Source organism: Myodes glareolus, chromosome 13 (genome assembly GCF_982192425.1).
Source record: "Myodes glareolus chromosome 13, mMyoGla1.1, whole genome shotgun sequence".
Taxonomy (NCBI): domain Eukaryota; kingdom Metazoa; phylum Chordata; class Mammalia; order Rodentia; family Cricetidae; genus Myodes; species Myodes glareolus.
Genome location: NC_142038.1, coordinates 8,735,679 through 8,754,922, shown reverse-complemented (window position 1 = coordinate 8,754,922; position 19,244 = coordinate 8,735,679). Strand labels below are relative to the sequence as shown.

At 47.8% G+C, this 19,244-nt stretch overlaps 1 protein-coding gene across 7 annotated transcripts in view; it reads left to right on the top strand.

Moving 5' to 3' along the window:
• Nucleotides 1-19,244, top strand: part of Slc66a2 (solute carrier family 66 member 2) — a 32,322-nt gene that overhangs the window by 8,171 nt on the left and 4,907 nt on the right. For 5 of the 7 annotated variants that reach the window (XM_085676372.2, XM_085676373.2, XM_085676374.2 and 2 more), the window contains 3 exons: nucleotides 659-769; nucleotides 6,244-6,297; nucleotides 15,297-15,513. In XM_085676372.2, the coding sequence (XP_085532498.1) occupies nucleotides 659-769; nucleotides 6,244-6,297; nucleotides 15,297-15,513 (382 nt within the window). The remainder of the gene's footprint in view (nucleotides 1-658; nucleotides 770-6,243; nucleotides 6,298-15,296; nucleotides 15,514-19,244) is intronic. The other 2 variants (XM_048419337.3, XM_048419340.3) reach the window with 2 other exon arrangements.

The following is a 19,244-nucleotide window of genomic DNA, read 5'->3' as shown; positions in this document are numbered from 1 at the left end:
GGGTGCTGGGAATTGAACCCACGGCCTCTGAAAGAGTAGTCAGTACTCTTAACCACTGAGCCATCTTCCCAGCCCCTTCTTCCTAGTTCTAATTCTCCTCTACCTCCTCCTTTCTTGTTTTCCTTGTTTTGAGCCTAATTATCTCTCCATAACTCAGGCTGGCCTTAAACTCTCAATCCTCCTGCCTCAGTGCTAGGATTATAGGCACATCTCATCATACCCAGCAAAAGCCTTCCTTTATCTTTCCACTAGTGAGCTAGCACAGCTCTCTCTTGTCTGAAAGAGAGTATGTTCATCTTGCTTATAGAAATCTTTGGTTCAGTGTTTAGTTTGGGAGCTGCTGTGGTGTAGGCCCATATTTCTATGTGGTATGGCAGCCAGGCTCTCAAGCCATAGTTCTCACCTGAGGTAGCCTTCCAGACAGGCTGTTGCTACCTCAACAAAGGGTCAGGATGTTGTTATGCTCTCTTTTGTAATTTGGAGGATGCCTGGGATAGAGATGCTAATTCAGGCCTATGTGACTGAGCTAGCATACAGGGCAGGAAGAGAGGAAGACTTGACAAAATGGGCATAGAAAGGTGTGGCCAAAGGTGTAGACTGACTAAAGCCATTCACCTGGTTACCTAGGAAACAGAATGCTAATGAATTTCCTCCTCAGTTTGTGTTTTTGGTATAAAGGCTGTTTGGAGAATAAACGAGAGGAATTTTCAGGATGTGAACTCAGGATTCCATGGGGGACCACTGAGAATCTCCCTCCCGATAAAGCCATGTGAGTTGTGTCTTTATTCCCACGCCTCTGTGTGGTCCAGAGAGAGTTTATGTTGGGGCTAGCGCTGGACCCCGACATGATGGCACTCAACATTGGGCCTCTTTATTTTTATTTCTGGTCATTATTTTCCCCCATTAACAGGATTCTTCTGTGTTTCTGTTCCCACCTGGTTTTAGTAAAACAGGTGATGCCATCTCTGTCTTTGTAGAAAGTGGCCACACTTGGTTTTGGGGGAGAAGCCTATAAGGTTGATAGCTCACGTCCATCTTCTGGTATATTCTCATCTAGTCTTCCCATTGAGAGAATCCTTTATCTCCCCGGAGTATCTATTTCCCATCCTCCTGGTGTGATTTTTGTTAGCACGACACCAGTACTGGTGTTGATAGTATTAAGAATTCTATCTCGAGAGAAAACAGGATATCATGTAAGAGCTGAAGCTTCGCGGCTCGACACCCTGGCTTGCTTCCTAGAAGCTTGACCTGCCTGCCCTACTTCTCTGTGCTCCAAGCTTCCATATAGCTAGATCTGAGCCCCTCTGAGCCTCAGCATCCACTTGAAACAGATGCCATCGTGGCTGCAGGATGGTGGGTCCCTAGTCATGCTTACACATGGGAATGCTAAATGCCTAAGTTGTACGCAGGATGCCAAAGACTTGCTATATGTTTGCACTGCTTCTGGGCTGTAAACACAAGAACAGGTTTGTGGCTTTGATTGCCATGTGGTTTGGCTCTGATTGTGACCCATGTCAGATGCTAGCTACAGAAGGCTCGTGTGGCTTTTGTTTACTCAGAACCACATTCTACTTGTCCCTTCACCTCGGGTGACTGTGGTGAGTGCAGGGAGCTCTAAGAGCATACCAGGGTTGGGAGTGTCAAGCACGATCTAGACGGTGAAGTGTGTGGGCAGTAGAGTCCCAGAAGGCCTCGTGTGTGCTGTTCTGTGTGTGTATAAGGCAATATTTGCATTTTGGTAACTAGGATTGAATTAAAATAGTGGACCACAGTTTTCAGGGCTAGGTCTGAAATATGCATTTTTATCAGGGACCCATTATGGGCATAATATTGACCTCAAGGATGTCTCCCTAACTTAGGAAGGGCCTTTGTGGATGTGATTAATATTGGGGATTATGAGGAGGAACATTATTCTGGGTCTCCTTTGTAGTTAATCTAATTTGAAGGACTAGAACAGGACCCACCTCATGAATTTGTGGGTCACAGGACCTCAGACCTCTCGACCTCTGCAGAGGACAGTGGAGCTTCTGTTGTTATTATTGCTGTTATTTGTAGTGAGGAGCTGCGGGCAGGCCTGCTTTTCATCCCGCCTGGCTCCTGCATGGCTAGCTTAGCCCCGGAAATAACAACACACAAATTGTATTCATTTAAACACTGCCTGGCCCATTATCTGTAGAGAGTTAGTTACTGGCTAACTCTCACATCTTGATTAACCCATTTCTAATAATCTGTGTAGCAGTTATTATTATTATTTTTTGAGATAGGATCTTGGCTATCCTAGGACTTTCCATGTAGACCAGGCTGACCTCAAACTCACAAGAGATTCTCCTGCCTCTGTCTCCCGAGTGCTGGAACTGAAGCCTGCGCCACCACACTCGGCCGGAGAATTCTTGATGTTTATGCCTTTAGCACCTTATGTTTTGAGTCCAATTCATATTTACAGGGCTCCTGTCTGCTTTGCTTAGGTTGCTGGGCTTCGCATGTTCCTGAGTGTAGTTCTCATGAACCGTGGGGGTCCATTTCCTGCCATTTCTAGGAAGAGGAGGAGGAGAGTGGCGCATGATAAAGCGCAGACATGCACTCTGGTGCCAGCCCCTAGCCTCCCAGTCCTGCAGCTGCCGAGGCCCTGCAGGAGGTACCTCTCTTTCCGGCCAGCAGCTGACTTTACACAGAAGGCTGGTGCCTCCTAATGAGCCTGTGAGCACCATCCCAAGTATAAATATGGCTTGGAGCACTGTGAGCCTCATGAGGCACAGTTCAGGCAAACTGTCTGTGAAAATAACTTATGAAGGGCTTGTAAGAAGGCACTTGTCATCAAGTCTGACTGCCCAAGTTTGATCCTTGGGACCTATATGGTAGAAAGAGAGAAATGACATCTGTATGTTTTTCTCTGAATTCCATATGTATGCCATGCCATGCATGTGCACATACATGTTCGCAGATACATAAATGTTAAAAAGTTGAGAAAAACCAATTAGTATAAACTTGTTTGTGTTATGTGTATGTGTACACGTATGCTACAGGTGCACACCATACAAAGGTCAGAGGAGGACTTTGGGTGTTGTCTTAGGGTTGCTATTGCTGTGACGAAACACTAAGACTGTCTGAGTTAGGGTTTTTATTGCTGGGAAGAGACATCGTCACCTTGGCATCTCCAGGAGGCTCTATGGTGGGTCCTTCAGTAGGTATCCATACCCGTTTATGCTTCTCTGCCTTTTTTGCCATAGAAAAGAATTTTAAAGGTAACTGGATTCAGAGGTTACCTTTCTGGGTTTTGAGGACACACTGTTGTCAGGGCTGTTGGCACCTGAGAGGATCCTTTATCCTTGAGGGCTGCACAGTGTTGGTTCTGTGGCTAGAGCACCTCTGGCCAGAGGTTCCACATCCAATCACTGAGCTGCTAGGGTTGACTGTGGAGGAAATGGAGGTCTCCATGAGTTTTTGCAGCTGACTTTGGAGAAGCTGCAGTGATGCCTTTGCCATCATGCTGATATGAATTCAAACCTGGCTGGTGGCATGGTAGGTTCTGTTTGGCTGCTTTTGTTATATTTGCTGGTGCCCAGTGGTTCTGGCCGGTGGGGGTGCCTGGGTCAAGGACTAGGTCTCCGGACCCTTGCTCCCTCTCTGCAGGACGCTCTGCGTCATCTCTGCTCTAGGCTACACTGGGTCACGTCTTCGCAGAGCTCTGGCTCTGGATATCGCTGGCACAGGCCATGGCTGTCATCTGGCTTTTTCAGTGGGTCGAGGTGGGAGGTGTTTTTTGGAGGAGTCCCTCATTATTGCACAAATTCTTCCTGCTGAGCCCTTGTGGCGAAACCAGCTCAGCTTCAGACCGGGCTCCACTCTTCCACCACCTGTGTCCCAACCATGTTTCTTAGGAACCCAACGCATTCTGAGATGTGGGCCATAGCCCATGCTGCTTTCATAAGTGAGAAGAATGATGCCAGCAATGTGGTTGCTGGAACAGTGGGTGGATTGGGGTGTTATACACTCGGGGTTCACTGATGTTCCGGCAGAGATGAGCCTCGGAGTCACCATGAGCGGTGCCTTCAACCAGATGTTCCACCAGCTGGATATGTGTGTCCATTTGAGTGACTTGGTTTCTAACTTACTTCTATTTGTTTTTTAATTTAAAATTTGTTTTTTATAGTGTATTTTTTCATTTTGAATTTCTCTAAGTAGTTATTTGATAAAATTGTGCCTCAAAGTCAGATAGTTAAATGTATCTGTCTCAACTCCAGTGCTCAGAGTTCCTCCAGGTTGGGACTTTATAGGGTAGATGGGCAGGTTCATTTATGGGCTAACCTTTCTTTTATTGTGATGGAATGTTCTAAATTGGTGGTCACGGTGGCTGCCCCTCTGTGAGTGTGGAAGAGCCTTTGAGTTGTAAAGCTTTCTAGGGAGATCTTTATGGAGTGCTGTGTGAGAGGATCGCCTTTGCCAGGGCTTCTCTGCTGCTGCTGGGAGTCACGGGAGGAACTTCCGCCTTGAGCCTGCAGCCCACCCCAGTCTACGCTTGGCTCTTGACTCGCCTTGGTTTTATCACCAGAGCTGCCCTCTCCATCCATCCCACCTGCAGCCATTGTCCACAGCCTGCCACACACATGCCAGTCCAGGTGGTCCTGCTGTGCACACCTGCCTTCCTGAGTCTGGGACGTGGGGTGCACCTACATCAGCTGAGTGCTTGCTTCTTAAGACCTCCCGCGTGAGCCCTAGGCCTCATCTTCAGGTTACCCTAAAACTGAAGCAGCGCAAGAAGAACCTGGGCTGTGTCTTTGTTGCAGACTGGCCTTGGAAGTCACATAGCATCTGAGGACTGGAAGGGATGCATGCGCGTGTGTGTACACACACACAAACATACATACACAGACATACACACATATAAACACACATACACACATATAAACACACATACACATAAACACACACGCACATAAACACACACAGAGACACACACACATAAACACACACACAGACATACACACAAACACACACACTCACTCACTCACTCAAGGGTAAGACACAAGCTACACTTCCTGATGGGCATCCAGCCATTTCTGGGGATCCCGACCCCGAGTGCCAGCAGCAATGGAACAGATCTGTAGAGATGCATGATGGTTGCAAGTGCTTCGTGCTTTCCTCAGCAGTTTTCAAGTCTAAGCTTGCTTGTTTGGCTCTGAAAACAGGAGGCCAGAGGAGCTTCAGGTGCCTAGGGGCATCACATGTCCTGCACGGCTCAGTCTCGGGCCACCATTGGGCCTTTGCTCTGTCCATTGGTGCCCGAATGTTCCAGCATGTTCTCTTTCTCTCATTCTACATTTGTGGGTCTTGAGCTTTAAAAGAGGCACCAGTAAAATTGGCTTGACTCCTAGCTGGGTGCCAGACGGCTACACTTTGTGTGGTGCCTGTGGTCTGAAAACCACATATTTGGTGACAGGTTAGCAGCCACCTCCTCGGGGAGAGGTCATCCACTGTCGGCTTACAGTTGTTTACTTCCACAGTGTGCTGACAGGGCACAGCCTGTGACCTCACCTCTGTTTCAGCCATTTAAACCCCAGAAAGCGAGAGTCTGCCAGCTGCCCGAGGTGCCCTGGCATGGAAGGCTCTGGGCTGTTGACCTGGTGCAGTGCCAGCAGGGAGGTTAAAGCATAACTATTGATTGCCCCTGACGTACTGTGACCTGTTCTAGGTGAGATGTCTGCCCAGGAAGGCTGAGTTTCTTTGTCATGATGTTGCTGAACCATGCCTGCCACATTCCCCGTGAAATTGGCTGCCCTTTGGTGGTGGATCTATTGCTCTGTGTGCTCTAAAATAGCTGTACCACGTGACCTGTAAGAGCATTTCAGCCCCAGATTAACTGTTCTCAATCCCAGGCTGCCTGAGCTTCTAGGGATGTGAGAACTGGGGCCTGTCCCTTGGCTGTAGAAACGAAGTGAGAACTTGCTGGCTTAGATGTTGGTGGGTGTTTCCACCTCTTTCTCCCCCCCCCCCCCACCTCATTCTCCCGTGCACTGCTGGAGGGTCTTATCAAGAGAGGGTAGATTGGAGAACAGTTCAGAAAGTCGACTTTTGAACGCACAGAAATGAAAACCTCTTTTCTGCCTTGGTGTTTTTGTTGTTTTGTTGTTTGTTTGTTTGTAAAGAAATGTGACGTCGCCAGGAAATACCCACTTCCCAGTGTTAAAAACAGTCTGTTTTTGTCTCCTTTCTTTCTGTTTTGTTTCTCTCTCTTTTTAAATGTAGCCACAGACAGTAAGGATGAAGAACTCAAAGTCCCCCCCAGGCGGCCCTACCTGGGTATGTACTACGAGCCTCTCGCTTCATTTCACCTCCGCTGCCTGTCCCTCTGTCAACACTTCTCCCTGCACTTACCTGTGACCTCACAAGCTGCTTCTCCAAGCATGTTCACGCATGATACACTTAAGCCCACAACTCCGCTGCTCTCAGCCTGGAATATTTAGAACCTGCCGGTTTCAAGGGAGGGGTGGACCAAAAGGAAAGAAGAATGGATGCAGAAAATTCAAGATTGGAAGCTTTAAGTTTATTACGAGCTAATTCTTTTCGATGATGTGCAAAGGGAATTGACATCACTGTTCCCTCTTGAATTGTTCATTGCTACTCTGTAGCGATCACAAGGGTTTTTCTAGTGATCCGTGCTGCAGCCTCCCTGGACTGTTGGTTCTGGACCAGTTTCTGGACTTCTTGAGATTGTCCACATAAAAGGGCCACGTCATCTGCAAGAAGGGTCCCGCCTTCCCTGATCACCCCGGCTGGATGGATATGAGAGAAGACATATGTGTTCCACTCTTGGTTCCACTGACGACATCTGTCTTTCCTCATTTAGGGTCACTTTGTCTTTTCACAGTTGCTTTTAATGACTGAAGGGAGCGCTTGTTATTGTAAGCAGAAGGGGTTTGTTCTGCTGCTGTGGATGGCACTGGCTAGGCACTGTGCTGTGTCTGTGGAGTTTTGCCTTTTATTCATTTTTATGGTGACTGACTTCTGTGTGTTGAGCTATGTTGCATTTGATTACAGTGTCTAGTTACCTCTTAACTGCTGGATGCCTTTGTTAATACTATGCTGAGGATTTTTTTTTATATCTATATTCCTGGAAAGTTTTTGGTCTGGAGTCCTTCTCTTGCCATGGCTTTGGTTTTAGTATATCCTAAATATAGGCTAGAATTATTCTGAATACTGGATAACAAAGTAAGTGTTTGTGAAGGATTGGGCTAATTCTTCTTTAAAATTTTGGTACAGTTACCTGTTAAGGCTGGTAAGAGTGTCAGCTCCACCTATTGTTCTAAGTCCTTCTAGATCTTCTGTTGCTTTCGTCACCCATCATGGTTCATTAGTACTATGGCTTGGTTTCAGATTCATCTCAACAGACTTCTCCAGCTGTGGGCATATCGTTTTTCTGTTCTCTTTCTCTCTTTCTCTTTCTTTCTTTCTTTCTTTCTTTCTTTCTTTCTTTCTTTCTTTCTTTCTTTCTTTCAACAAGGTTTCTCTGTGTAGCTTTGGCTGTCCTGTAACTCACTGTGTAGACCAGGCTGGCCCTGAACTCAAAGAGATCCGCCTGCCTCTGCCTCCTAAGTGCTAGGATTAAAGGTATGCACCACCACCGCCCAGCAAGGGCATATTGTTTTTCTTGGTACTCTTTTGTAATTTTTTTTACTCCCCTGAACATTTGGTACTGGTCCTTCTTTTATTCCCAACTCTGGTGACTTGAATCCCATCTCCACCCTTTGTTTTTATTACTCTATTTGCAGGAATGTCAATTTTATTGATTTTTCAAGGAACCAACTTTTGGTTTTTATTGGTTTTTCTTTATCTAGTTTACTTAATTCCACTCTGACTCGCCCACTTTGGTTGTTTGTTTCCCACCTGGTTTTGCCACAGTTTCTTAACATGAAGGATTATTGATTTTAGGTTTTTTCCCCACTGTACTTTGAAACATCTGTGTTCACAGCCATAAAGCCCCTCTGATGGTGGACTGGCCTCCTGTGTGTTTTGGTCGGTTGTACTTTTTCCTCTCTGAAAGTGTTTTCTCATTTTCTTCAGTCCATTTACTATTGAAGAATGCATCCCAACCTTCAGGTTTGTGAACCCCTCATATCTCTGCTGGTTTCTAGGATCACCTGCTGTAACTATAGAGAATGCGTTCAAATATTCTGAGGGGAAGCTTCGTTCCAGGCCCCTCCTCTGGTGTTCCCCCTCTGGAAGATGGTCTTTGTTGGCATAAGAGAGGATTTGCTGTTGAGGGGAGGAGGGTGTCTGTTGAGTCATGGTTCACAGTGATACTGTGGTCTTCTCTTTCCTCCTTATTCAATCTGCCCAATTGTATCCATTTTGAAAGTTGGCACTGGAACTTCCCAATGTCTGTTAGTTGTGTTTCTCCCCTTTCATTTCTGACAGTTGTTGCTTTCTTGATTTTGGGATAGTTGTTAGGGCCATATGTAGTGTGTCATCCTGCTAGGCTGACCTTTCTTGTCCGTGCAAAATGTCTCCTATGATATGGTTTTGTTTTAAAGTCTCCCTTCCTGCTCAGGGTTGAACCCAGGGCCCCATGCAGGGTAGGCACCACCACCGAGGTCCCCACCGCCCCAGCCTTCTTTTTCTCTGGAGACTGGGTTCGCTCAGTTGCCTAGGCCGAACTGACCCTGCAGTCCAAGCAGGCCTTGAAGTCCCAAGTAGCCGAGTCTCTGGCTCACCGTTCTGGTTTAAGCCTTATTCTAATATTAGCATAGCCTCTGTGGGTCACCTGTGGTTGTGCTTTGAACAGTAGGCAGATGGCAGGTTCAAGGGCATCCTGAGCTAGTAGCAAGAGCTTGTCTCAAAACAAAATAAAAAAACAAAACAAAACCAAACAAAAAACTAGGACCAGTGAGACGGTGAGGTCGGCTTTAGGTGACTGCTGTTGAACATGGAGACCTGCGATGTGTCCTTGGACCCCTGCCATGTGGCGGAAGGAAAGCACCAGCTCTCACACGCTGACCTTTGATCCTCGTGTGCACACCATTGCACTCACACACATAGATAAATGCACACTAAAAATCAAACCGATTCCTGTCCTATTGTCTGCTTAGTGTTTAATTAATGTTTTAATTTATGTCTGTCATTCTTTTTGCCTTTTGTGCATCCTTTTTTTAACTCTAAGATATTTTTTTTGTAGATAATTGACTAATAGTGTGGTATTTGATTCCTTTAGTGATTTTTTAAACTATAGATTGATAGCTTTTTTTTTTCCAGTAGTTTCTATGAGGCTTACAATACAGATTTTTGCTTGTCAGAATCCTTTTAATTTGTCCTAACTTCATTTTTGGGGGGAGATAATGGAAAATCCTGCCAAATTCCTCCCTCCGTCTTTTGCTGGTGTGAGGACTGTGTTTGCGATTTGTTTATGGGTGTTACAAATGCAAGCATGTGTCTTCTAATTGTTACTATGTATAGATTTTTCTCCTTTCAAAGATGACGGGGGTAGGGGGGGAGTTAGTTACTCTGTCTCGCTTCCTTACAAGTTTTAGCAAACCTCCCTTCTGTCTGTGGGTTTGAGTTACTACCTCAAACATTGCTTTCCTCCTGTGCTGTTTTGGAAACTATCATAGAAGGCATTTTAAGACATCCCCAATAGTACTATAACATACTGGTTTTCGGCAGTTCCTTTGTAATCCGGTTAAGACAAGAAAGGCGTGCATGTGTGTACTTGTATTCTTGTAGTTTTGTTTAATCTTCTTTTTGTGTGTGGAGGGAATGTTTTTTCTGAAACAAATTTTCCAGTGCCTCCTACCCTTCCCCCAGTGCCAGAATCACACGTGGGACCCGCTCACTTGTGCCTTTCATTTTCTTTATGTACACATTCCAGTTTTGTCCTGTGGGTTTCTTTACGTGACCTCTGATGTCACTTGATTTCCATGCGGAAAGCAACAGTTTCCCCAGTTCTTGTTTGTCTGGGGACTTTGCTTTCTCCTTCAGTAAAGAGCTGTCTTGGAGCTGATTCCTGGCTGATGGTTGTTTTCCTCTTCAGCACTTTGAACACCATTCCTCTGCTTTCAGAATTCCATTGTGTCTGGTGAGAGGAGTGAGTGGCTCATCTTACTAGGGGGTTCCCTGTAAGTGACATCATTTTTCTCCTGCTGCTTTCAAGGTGTTGTCTCTCTCTCTCTGACATTCAGCCATGGTTGGTGAGGAACCTGTGTTTTGTACTAGAAGGTAATGGGGCTCCTTGGGCGGGCAGGTCTGTGTGGAGCCTGTGGTCACACTCTCCGAGTCCTTTTCATGTTCCTTTCCTCTCTTCTTCCCGTCAGGATGCTCACTGTACCTGTGCCGCTGCACTCGGCCTTGTCTGTGTTTCTCATGGGCACCGTTACTTTCCTTCTTCAGGCAGCACGGTGTCCATAGGATTATCTTGAGGTTCACTGGTCCTTCTGTTAGCGCAGGTCTCTTGTTGAGCCCAGATAATGAGTCTTATTTCAGACGCCGCCTGACTCCAGCTGCTCCTGGTTCTCAGTGATTGCTCTCCTTCAGAAAGGCTCTTCCATCGGGTGAGATGATAGCCGGTGCCTCTCTTAGTTCTTTATATCTAGTCTTTGGTTTCCTTTAGTTCTACATATGGTCGCTATTCTACATATACTTGCTATTCTAAAGTTTTTGTTTGTTTTGTTTGTTGTTTTTTGGTTTTTGGGTTTTGTTTTTTTTTACCTGCTTAGTCTAATCTCTCTTCATAAATAATGTTTCTTGTCCTTTTGTTGTTGTTTCCCCTCCATAGGGACGACATCTCCCTGTTTGAATACTGGACATTTAAGGTTACGATTGTGACAGCCATTCTCAGAACGCTGATTCTGGGTTGCTGAGTCGTCCTTGCCAGTCCCTTGTCTGTCGTGGGCGAGGGCAGTGCTGGGGAGGGTCCGGACCACCAGTCTGGTCTGGAAGGCCACGAAGGCCATTTCAGCTGTCCTGGAGCCCTCAGGGCAGGCCAGACCCTTGGTCAGAAAACCATCTGAGTCAGAGCTTCCCAGGTCAGGACCAGAGAGAGGAAGTTCAAACAGGCAGAAACCAGAGCCCAGCACAGGTTTACCAAGGTCAAGAGCAAATCAGGGATCCGCTCTTGCGGGTATACTCCTGGGGGGTACGATAACAGAGTCACAGCAATTTATTTGGGCTCTTTTGTCCGCAGGACACTGAGACCTGTTGATGTCAACATTCTGGGAAGTTGTGGAGAGACAGCCTTGTGTTTGGGAAATAACAATTTCAAATGGCTCAAGGGAAAAATAAGAATTCTAGTCCAAATTTAACTTGACGATGTCCAAATAAATAAATAAAATAAAAACAAAAAGCTCCAAGCCTAACCAGCCTGCTTGAGATTTATGCACAACCTTTTTTCTGTCACTAATGCTCACAGGAACTCTGACTGACAGGCAGAGCCCCTAGTCCCAGGGCCAAGCCTGCACGAGATTCCAGGGCATGGGGCCTCACTTAGAGAGATGACAAGAGCCACGTGGCACAAGCCTGTCACAGGCCAGCCGCACCAGGTTTCACTCCACCCAAATTCAGGTCAAATCCATCAAGAGATTTTAAAGATAACAACAGCAAGACCTCCTACAACATGTGTGTGTGCTTTGTGGGGAGGGGGTTTGTGAGGTGGCTCTGCCCTTGTGCTCCTGAGCCTGATTCTGTCTCTGTCTGATGTGGGGTTAGTGAAGATCTTTTCCCATTCTGTAGGCTGTCATTTTGTCTTGTTGACAAAGCTTTACAGATGCTTTTCAGTTTCAGGAGGTCCCATTTATTAATTGTTTCTCTCAGTGTCTGTGCTGCTGGGGTTCTATTTAGGAAGTGGTTCCTTGTGCCAGTGCATTCAAGTGTACTTCCCACTTTCTCTTCTATAAGGTTCAGTGTGGCTGGCTTTAAGTTGAGGTTTGATCCATTTGGACTTGAGTTTTGTACATGGTGATAGATATGGATCTATTTTCATTCTTCCACGTGTTGATATCCAGTTATGCCAGCACCACTTGTTAAATATGCTTTCTTTTTTTCCATTTGATATTTTTTTGCTTCTTTGTCAAAAAATCAGGTGTTCGAAGATGTGTGGATTGATATCTGGGTCTTCTATTCGGTTTCAGGCTTGAATATTTGGTGGGGGCTCAGAGAACCCAGGCCCTGCCTGCCAGCATCCCAGACACTGCTGCTCCCTGGAGGCCGTGTCTTGTTCTCACTTTGCTCCTATGGGAACGGGAAGGCTTTGCCTGAAGTGGCGCAGATAAGCCACACGAGGGTGCTGGCGGTCTGCCGTAAGAAGGGCCATGGGTTGTAAACAGCAAGTGTCAAAACTGCCTGTGTAACTGTGCTGTTCTTGGTGTGTGTGGCAAGGTGGCATCCACCACTGCCCTAGCGATGGGCCCTTGAGGGCAAACAACAGCAACAACAAAAGCATCCTGGCCTGCTTTTGGTTTCTTTCTGCTCTCTGCACTGTGGTGGACCCAGCGTTTTTCCCTGTCACAGAAGTGTGGGGGCTACCCTGGATTCAGGTTCTGCTAGCTGGGTTCAGGACGACTTGACTTGTCCTTAGACTTGAGGGTGCTGCATTTTCTTCCACGTGCTTCTTGGCCGCTTTCTGTCCATTCCTTTTCCCCATTTTTTATTGGGTTGTCCATCCATTTGCACATCATGGATTCAGGATGACACTGGGGCTTTCAGCAAAGCTTCTTTTAGGTTTTTGAAGTCTAAGTGTCCTGCAGCGCTCTTTACTGTCTGTCTTCACTGGGTGCTGTGTCTCCTCTGTCATCTCCATGTCTTCTCACAGCCTCTCACGAAACAGCTGTCCTGGGATTCATCCCTTGTCCCTTATCCCTTGCTACCTGCTGTTGAAGGGCTACCCCTGGCTTCCAGGTCCCTGATCATCACATGCCGTATGTGATGATGTTGCATTAGGCCAATGACTTCTTTCTGCTACTCTGTTGGGGATCTGTTTACCTCCGACGGCCAGTGAGCTCTCCCTGCAGGTGCTGGAACACACAGGCAGGCAATGCAGCCTGGACACCCTCCCCTCCCCGTAGTTCAGGGCAGCTCTGCTTGCACCTGCTGCTCCAGAGCAGGCTCCTTTCAGGATTGGGCTTCTCATCTGAGGGCCCAGTGTCTGCTGCCCCTGAGGCCATCATCAGGATACATTGGAGCTGTGAGCGAGTCCAGGCCGACTTGGCATCAAGAAGGCTCTAGAATGGAGATAAACTAGAGCCAAGCATAGTCCATGGGTCACCAGCACTTGAGTCTTAACTGTACATGGCGTGTGGTGACATTCCCATTTCCCCTCGCACGGCTGTAGCCCTGTAGTGAGCCCTGAGTCAAGCTTTCATTGATGTGTTGATGGCACTTCTAGCCTGTTGCTGAGGCTGGGGAGGGGGACTCCAGAGACCCCAAACCCAGAAAGGCAGGTCTTTATTGTGGAGTTTCTCCTGGGCTCAGGCTCCAGTGAGACTTGTAACCTTGGACAGGGTGGTTCCTTAACATCTCTGAGCCTGGTAAGTGGGGTGGGTATGGGGCCACATTACCTCCAAGCTAGATAGTATGTGACACATTCAAATGCCATTTGGTGCAGGTAACCTGGTCAGTGTGTGCTTTCTTGGGGTTTCTCTAGATTACTCTTTTTTGGCCTGGTCTACCCCCAAAACCAAAAAAGACCTTCCCGGGTCGTATTAGAAATGGCCTTTTTTCATGTGTTGAGTTTGAGTAATTGGGAGGAAGTTAGCCATCGCGCTGCGGCACACTCACACGAGCGCGCACACACACACACACGTGCACACACACACACTTTAATGTGTGCCACACCAGCACAGGCTGTTTCCCTGTAGCAGAGGGAGATGGTGACCTGCTGATTCACCCACGCAGTTCAGATGCAGACTGCAGAAATGCTGATGCAGGGCAGGCCGGGTCTCTGAAAACCCCGGGGCTGCAACTTTGCTGTGGTCTACAAGATACAATCAGTTCAGCTTTCCCTTGCAAACAGGGACACCAGGTCGGTCATCTGCTAGCTGTTTTCCTTGTATTCAGTGGGCTGGGGTTCAGTGCTAGAGCACTTGCTTAGAATTGTTGAGGTCCCCAGGACTGAAAGCAAAACAATGACAAAAATAGAAAAGAAAAAATAATCCCAACCTCTCCATAAAAACAGCCATATGTAGCAAGAACTTAGTGCCCCAGCATCTCTTGGCCCCACCCACCTACACCTGCTGGATGTACCTGTCTTGGACTTGCCGTCTAAGAAGTAGATCAGATGTAGCCATGCCACACTCCCTCTTCTGGGAGGTTTTCCCTTCTCATCTGAAGCCTCCCTGAAGCCATCACGGTCTCCAGGGCCCCAAATATTCATCTGCTGTACTGTCATTTAGTCCATTTGTGTGACTTCTTGTGACTATTCCACAGAATCTATCACCAAGCAAGAAGGGATATTGCCGTGGCCACCAAGTATGTAGTACTTGTGTGATGTGCATTGACTGGATGCCTCCCGTGGGCTAAAAACACCATAAGACTCGTAGGCTGATGCATTAAGTCTCGGGGGTGGATGCATTAACCCTTAGAACAGTCCTGGGAGGTGGGTGCATTAACCCTTAGAACAATCCTGGGAGGTGGGTGCATTAACCCTTAGAACAGTCTGGGGAGTTGGGTGCATTAACCCTTAGAACAGTCTGGGGAGTTGGGTGCATTAACCCTTAGAACAGTCCCGGAAGGTGGGTGGGTGCATTAACCCTTAGAAGAGTCCCGGGAGGTGGGTGCATTACCCTGAGTGGATGGAGACACGTGGTTAACCAAAGTTATAGAGGGCAAAGCTGTAGTTCTAATCCAGGAATCAGATTCCAGAGGCTGTGGTGCAATGTACAATGCTCCTTCCTAGAACTTTTGGGATTAAGTTAAAGGGCTTTAGTAGCCTCTCTGTTGACTTAACGTTGGTACCAATAGTCTCTGGACTCTTGTTGGAATGCTCTCGTCCCCCCACACTGACCTCAGCCTGCTTGAGTCTCCTCTCCATGCTGACTTTGACTTGCTCTTGTCTCTTCTCACACTGAATTTGAGCTATTAACATCTCGCCCACCGGCTTTGACCCACTCAATTCTCCTCCCACGGTTTGTGTTTTTTTCTCCACACTAACCTTGGATTGCTTCAACCCATTCATGTCTCCTCACTATGACTTGATGTGTCACGAGGTTCAACTCCCCACACTGATTTGACCTGCCCATGCCTTGGTATTTCTCTCCCCATAAGCTTCAGCTGGCTCACCCAACTGAGGCATCTATCTCTCTCTCTCCCACCCCCAGACTTTGACCCTCACCATTTCTGGCACTGGAGCAGCTTTGCAGACTACGTGCAGTGTGTCCTGGCCTTCACAGGCGTGGCAGGCTATGTCACCTACCTGTCCATCGACTCGGCTTTGTTTGTGGAGACACTGGGCTTCCTGGCTGTGCTGACCGAGGCCATGCTGGGTGTGCCACAGCTGTATCGAAACTACCGCCACCGCTCCACGGAGGGCATGAGGTAGGGGTTTTCCTGAGGAGGTTCCGACAGCACTCCCTGGGGCCATTGAGCACTGGCAGCATGATGGAATCACCCTGCTTAAGCACACTGGGCCTTTGACTCTTGTCTGAGGAGATATGCTTAGATGGGCTGGGGGAGGGGAGCAGAGGCCCTCCTCTGTGGAGGCCAGGGCCCATCAGAAGCTGCAGATCAGCCCCAGGACGAGGGATGGAGGAGTATGGTACCTATACAACTAGCTATGGCAGGGCAGGTGACCTTACCAAAGGTGTCCCAGCTATGGCTTTTTCACAGTGGGACTTGCCACTGTCCACCAAAGATACAGTGTCTGGAGAAGCGGGGCGGGGTGGGGGATAAAGTTGTGCTGTCAGGATCATATCTGGAGACATCTGTGTAGCACAGGACAGTCATCATAGAGCACTGGAAAGTCGTGAAGAAAATGGCATCTACTGAGCACAGATCAATGGGTGAGCTGGAGGGAAGAACCCAGCCATGTATTTAATTTGGCACCATCCCTGAGGAACCCATGAACTTCACACTGAGACCCTTTAACTTCTCAGAGATCCCATCCACTTCTGAGACTCCATCCTACTCCTATCTGAGACCTGTCCCCTTCTCACCAAGGTCACCCCACCTCTTGTGGAGGACCCTCAGAGGCCCCCTTTCTCTGAGGGTTCTTTGCGCTCTTGTACATAGTGGTGGCACTTGGATGTCAGAAGAATCATAGCCTCCTGTCTTGTTGAGAAAACCAAATCCTGGAAAGAAGGGACAGTGCCAAGGCTTGGGGTCATGCCAGACGCCAGATATTGGATTTCAGTAGCTCTCTGACGTTCTTTTTATTGGGATGCAGGATTGCAAGTCTGAGGCTTGTGTGCATGCGTGGAGTGTAGGTCCATGCGTGAGGTGTACGTTCAGGTATAGAGGGCAGCGCAGTGCGGTTCAGGGCGAGGGACGTTAGTGCCAGTAAAGCTCCAATATGATACCCACACGAGCAGGCAGAGTTAGGGTGACAGTTGTGACCACAGTGGATCAAGTTTCCCAAGTGAGGATGGATGGAGCCCTGAATGGAGTCTGGATGATTTTTTACATCTGGTGAGGCCGAAGCCACGAGGATTCCAAAGCTCTGGTTTGGGGCTGGTAAATGTACAGGTAGAACTCCAGCTCGGAGTCCTTGGTAATTCAGAGCATGGAGGAAAGACACGGATGACTTCTGGAGACCACTGGCTTGCTGCTGTTTCAAAACATGAGTGCCAGGTGACCCTTACTCAGCTGAGAGCAGAGGTGTTTTAGAGAAGGTGTCCTGGGGCCGAGGAGGAGCCAGTGTTTGGAGATATGGGGCTCGCTGCTAATGTGTCCTCTAGGGCAGGGTGCTAGCTGCCTTGGGGCAGGGTCACAGAGGCATTTTCCAGCCAAGCTTCAATTTCTGCAGGGGTGGATGCTATTATTAGGATTGCCCCAGGAATCCTCCAGATGGAGGGCTGGACTACCCCAAATCAGGTTCCCCATGTCCTCACCTTCTCCAGATGGAGGGCTGGACTGACTACCCAAGATCAGGTCCCTCCCATGTCCTTACCTCTAGATGGAGTGCTGAACTACCCAAGATCTTGAGGTTGTGACTCTTGAAACCACAGGAAGTGCAGTTTCAAATAAATTTGATGGGGTGTGGGTGCTTCTTGATTGAACTGTTGTTTAATACATGTGCACACATGTAAACACTTAAACACACCTGGAAACTAGAGGCTGACGACAGGTGGTTTTATCACTTTCCTCTAAGGAACCGTGTACCCCATTGCACCATCATGTATGTGTACATACACAGCCCCACAGGCACATATACAGAGTTCCCACCTTGGAGCTACTGCTCAAGATAAATTTGAGTAATTTCCCTCTTGAAGAACATTAGCTGGCTGTGGAGCTGGAGCCAGAGATGAATGATGGTACATTTGGAATGACTTTACTAATTAATGCAGCGAACCCCTACAAGGCTGATCCTGGGGGTATTTGCATTCTCCTTCCTCCAGGTTTTTACTAGATTTGAAGACTGTTCCCTAACAAGTAATTACTGGAGAACAGGGGTGGGTGTGAAAGATAAGAGGGAGCCAAGCATTCGGCAGCCTTCAGTGGCTGTTCCTGTTCCAAGGAAGGAGTAGCTGGGGAAGGCACCGGGAGTGCGGAATGGGGAGGGAGAGGCATTGCAGACTCTGAAGAATCCAGCAGGGAGGTGCTCAGAGGCAGGGCTCACATGAGTGAGGCTGGGAGGCCATGTGAGAACGGGATGAGAAGGAGGCGGGCAGATTTAGATCATGGGCAGTTAAAAAGGAGGCTGAGGGACAGGTCCCTGGACTGTGCCACCAGTCCACTCTGCAGGATCCAGCTGGGACTCTGGGCTCTCTTGCTATAGTGAGATGCTCCCAGAAACTGGGTTTTGCTTAACCATTCCCACAGATCTAGCCTTGGTCCCCTGAGCAGGCCCCTTGAGTTTATATAGCCTTTTGGGAAAGTCAGCTTGCTTCTTCTGGGCCATGTCCTTGTCACTACCAGACCTCTGTGATCAGCCTGAGCTGCCTGCTCATTCTGACAGACTGTAAGAAGTACTGCTCCCTATTGCCCACAGCAGGAAGACCAGGTACACACACTGGAGCATGCCATGCATATATCACAAATCACTTGCTTGCAGAGTACCTTCTGGTGCATGTCAGTGCAGGCATGGGCTCTGGTAGCCAGCACCGTGTTCTAATTTTGGAACAGTCTCACCATAAAGGCTGAGCAACTCGAACTCATTAGCAGCCATGCCCACCCGACCCAGACTCCTCCACACCACTTACCCGTGTCCTGTCTTTCCTGATTGGCCTGTTCTGGTCATAACACCTGTAGAAGCACATGGCGTGTGGCCGCTGTGTCTAGCCTGAGCTTCATTCCTGTCCATGACTTCATTTTGTGGATGGACTAGATGTCTGTCTTCAGTTGGCGGACACTATGACTCATGCTCTCCTGACTTACAGGTTTTCCTGCGTACATACTATGTTTCCCTTCATCGAGAAAGCGTGGAGGCATAGAATGGGTCCCGTGATGGCTTGGTGTGTGATCATCTGTGGAACCGCCGGCCTGTTTTCCAGAGAGGCACATTTTCATAGTCTGCCAGCTGTGTGGGGAGAGTGGCGGACTGATCCCTCATAGGCCTTCTGGTTTGTTCTTTATTCCCAGCATCCTTGTGGGTGTAAAGGGCTTGGCTTGCGATTGTAAAGGGTTTGGTTTGCCTTTCATTGACAAATGATGGTGAACATCTTGTAGCCCTGGCTATGTCTCTGAAGAAGTCTCTCTGGCATCCCTACCCATTTTAAAATGTGTATTTGTAGTATTTTATTACTGAACTGTAAGAGTTAAAACATTCGATGGTATTAGAATCATATCACATATATAATTTATAAATATTTCTCTTATATCCCACTCAGGCTTATGTGCCTACTTTCTCAGTGTGGTCTATTGTGATGCCTAAGTTTCAACTCTAGGGGATGAGAGTGGCTTAGTTGGTAGAGTGCTTTGCCAAGCATGCTCCGGAGGTTTGATCCTCAGTGCCACACAAGCTAGGCATGGGGTACACACCTATAAACCCAGCATTAGGAGGCAGAGGAAAGAGGATTATTATGAATTCAAGGTCATCCCCAGCTATGTTAGGATTGTAAGGCCAGTCTGGGAGACTTAAGACCCTGTCAGCTTTGATCGAGTGTGTTTGC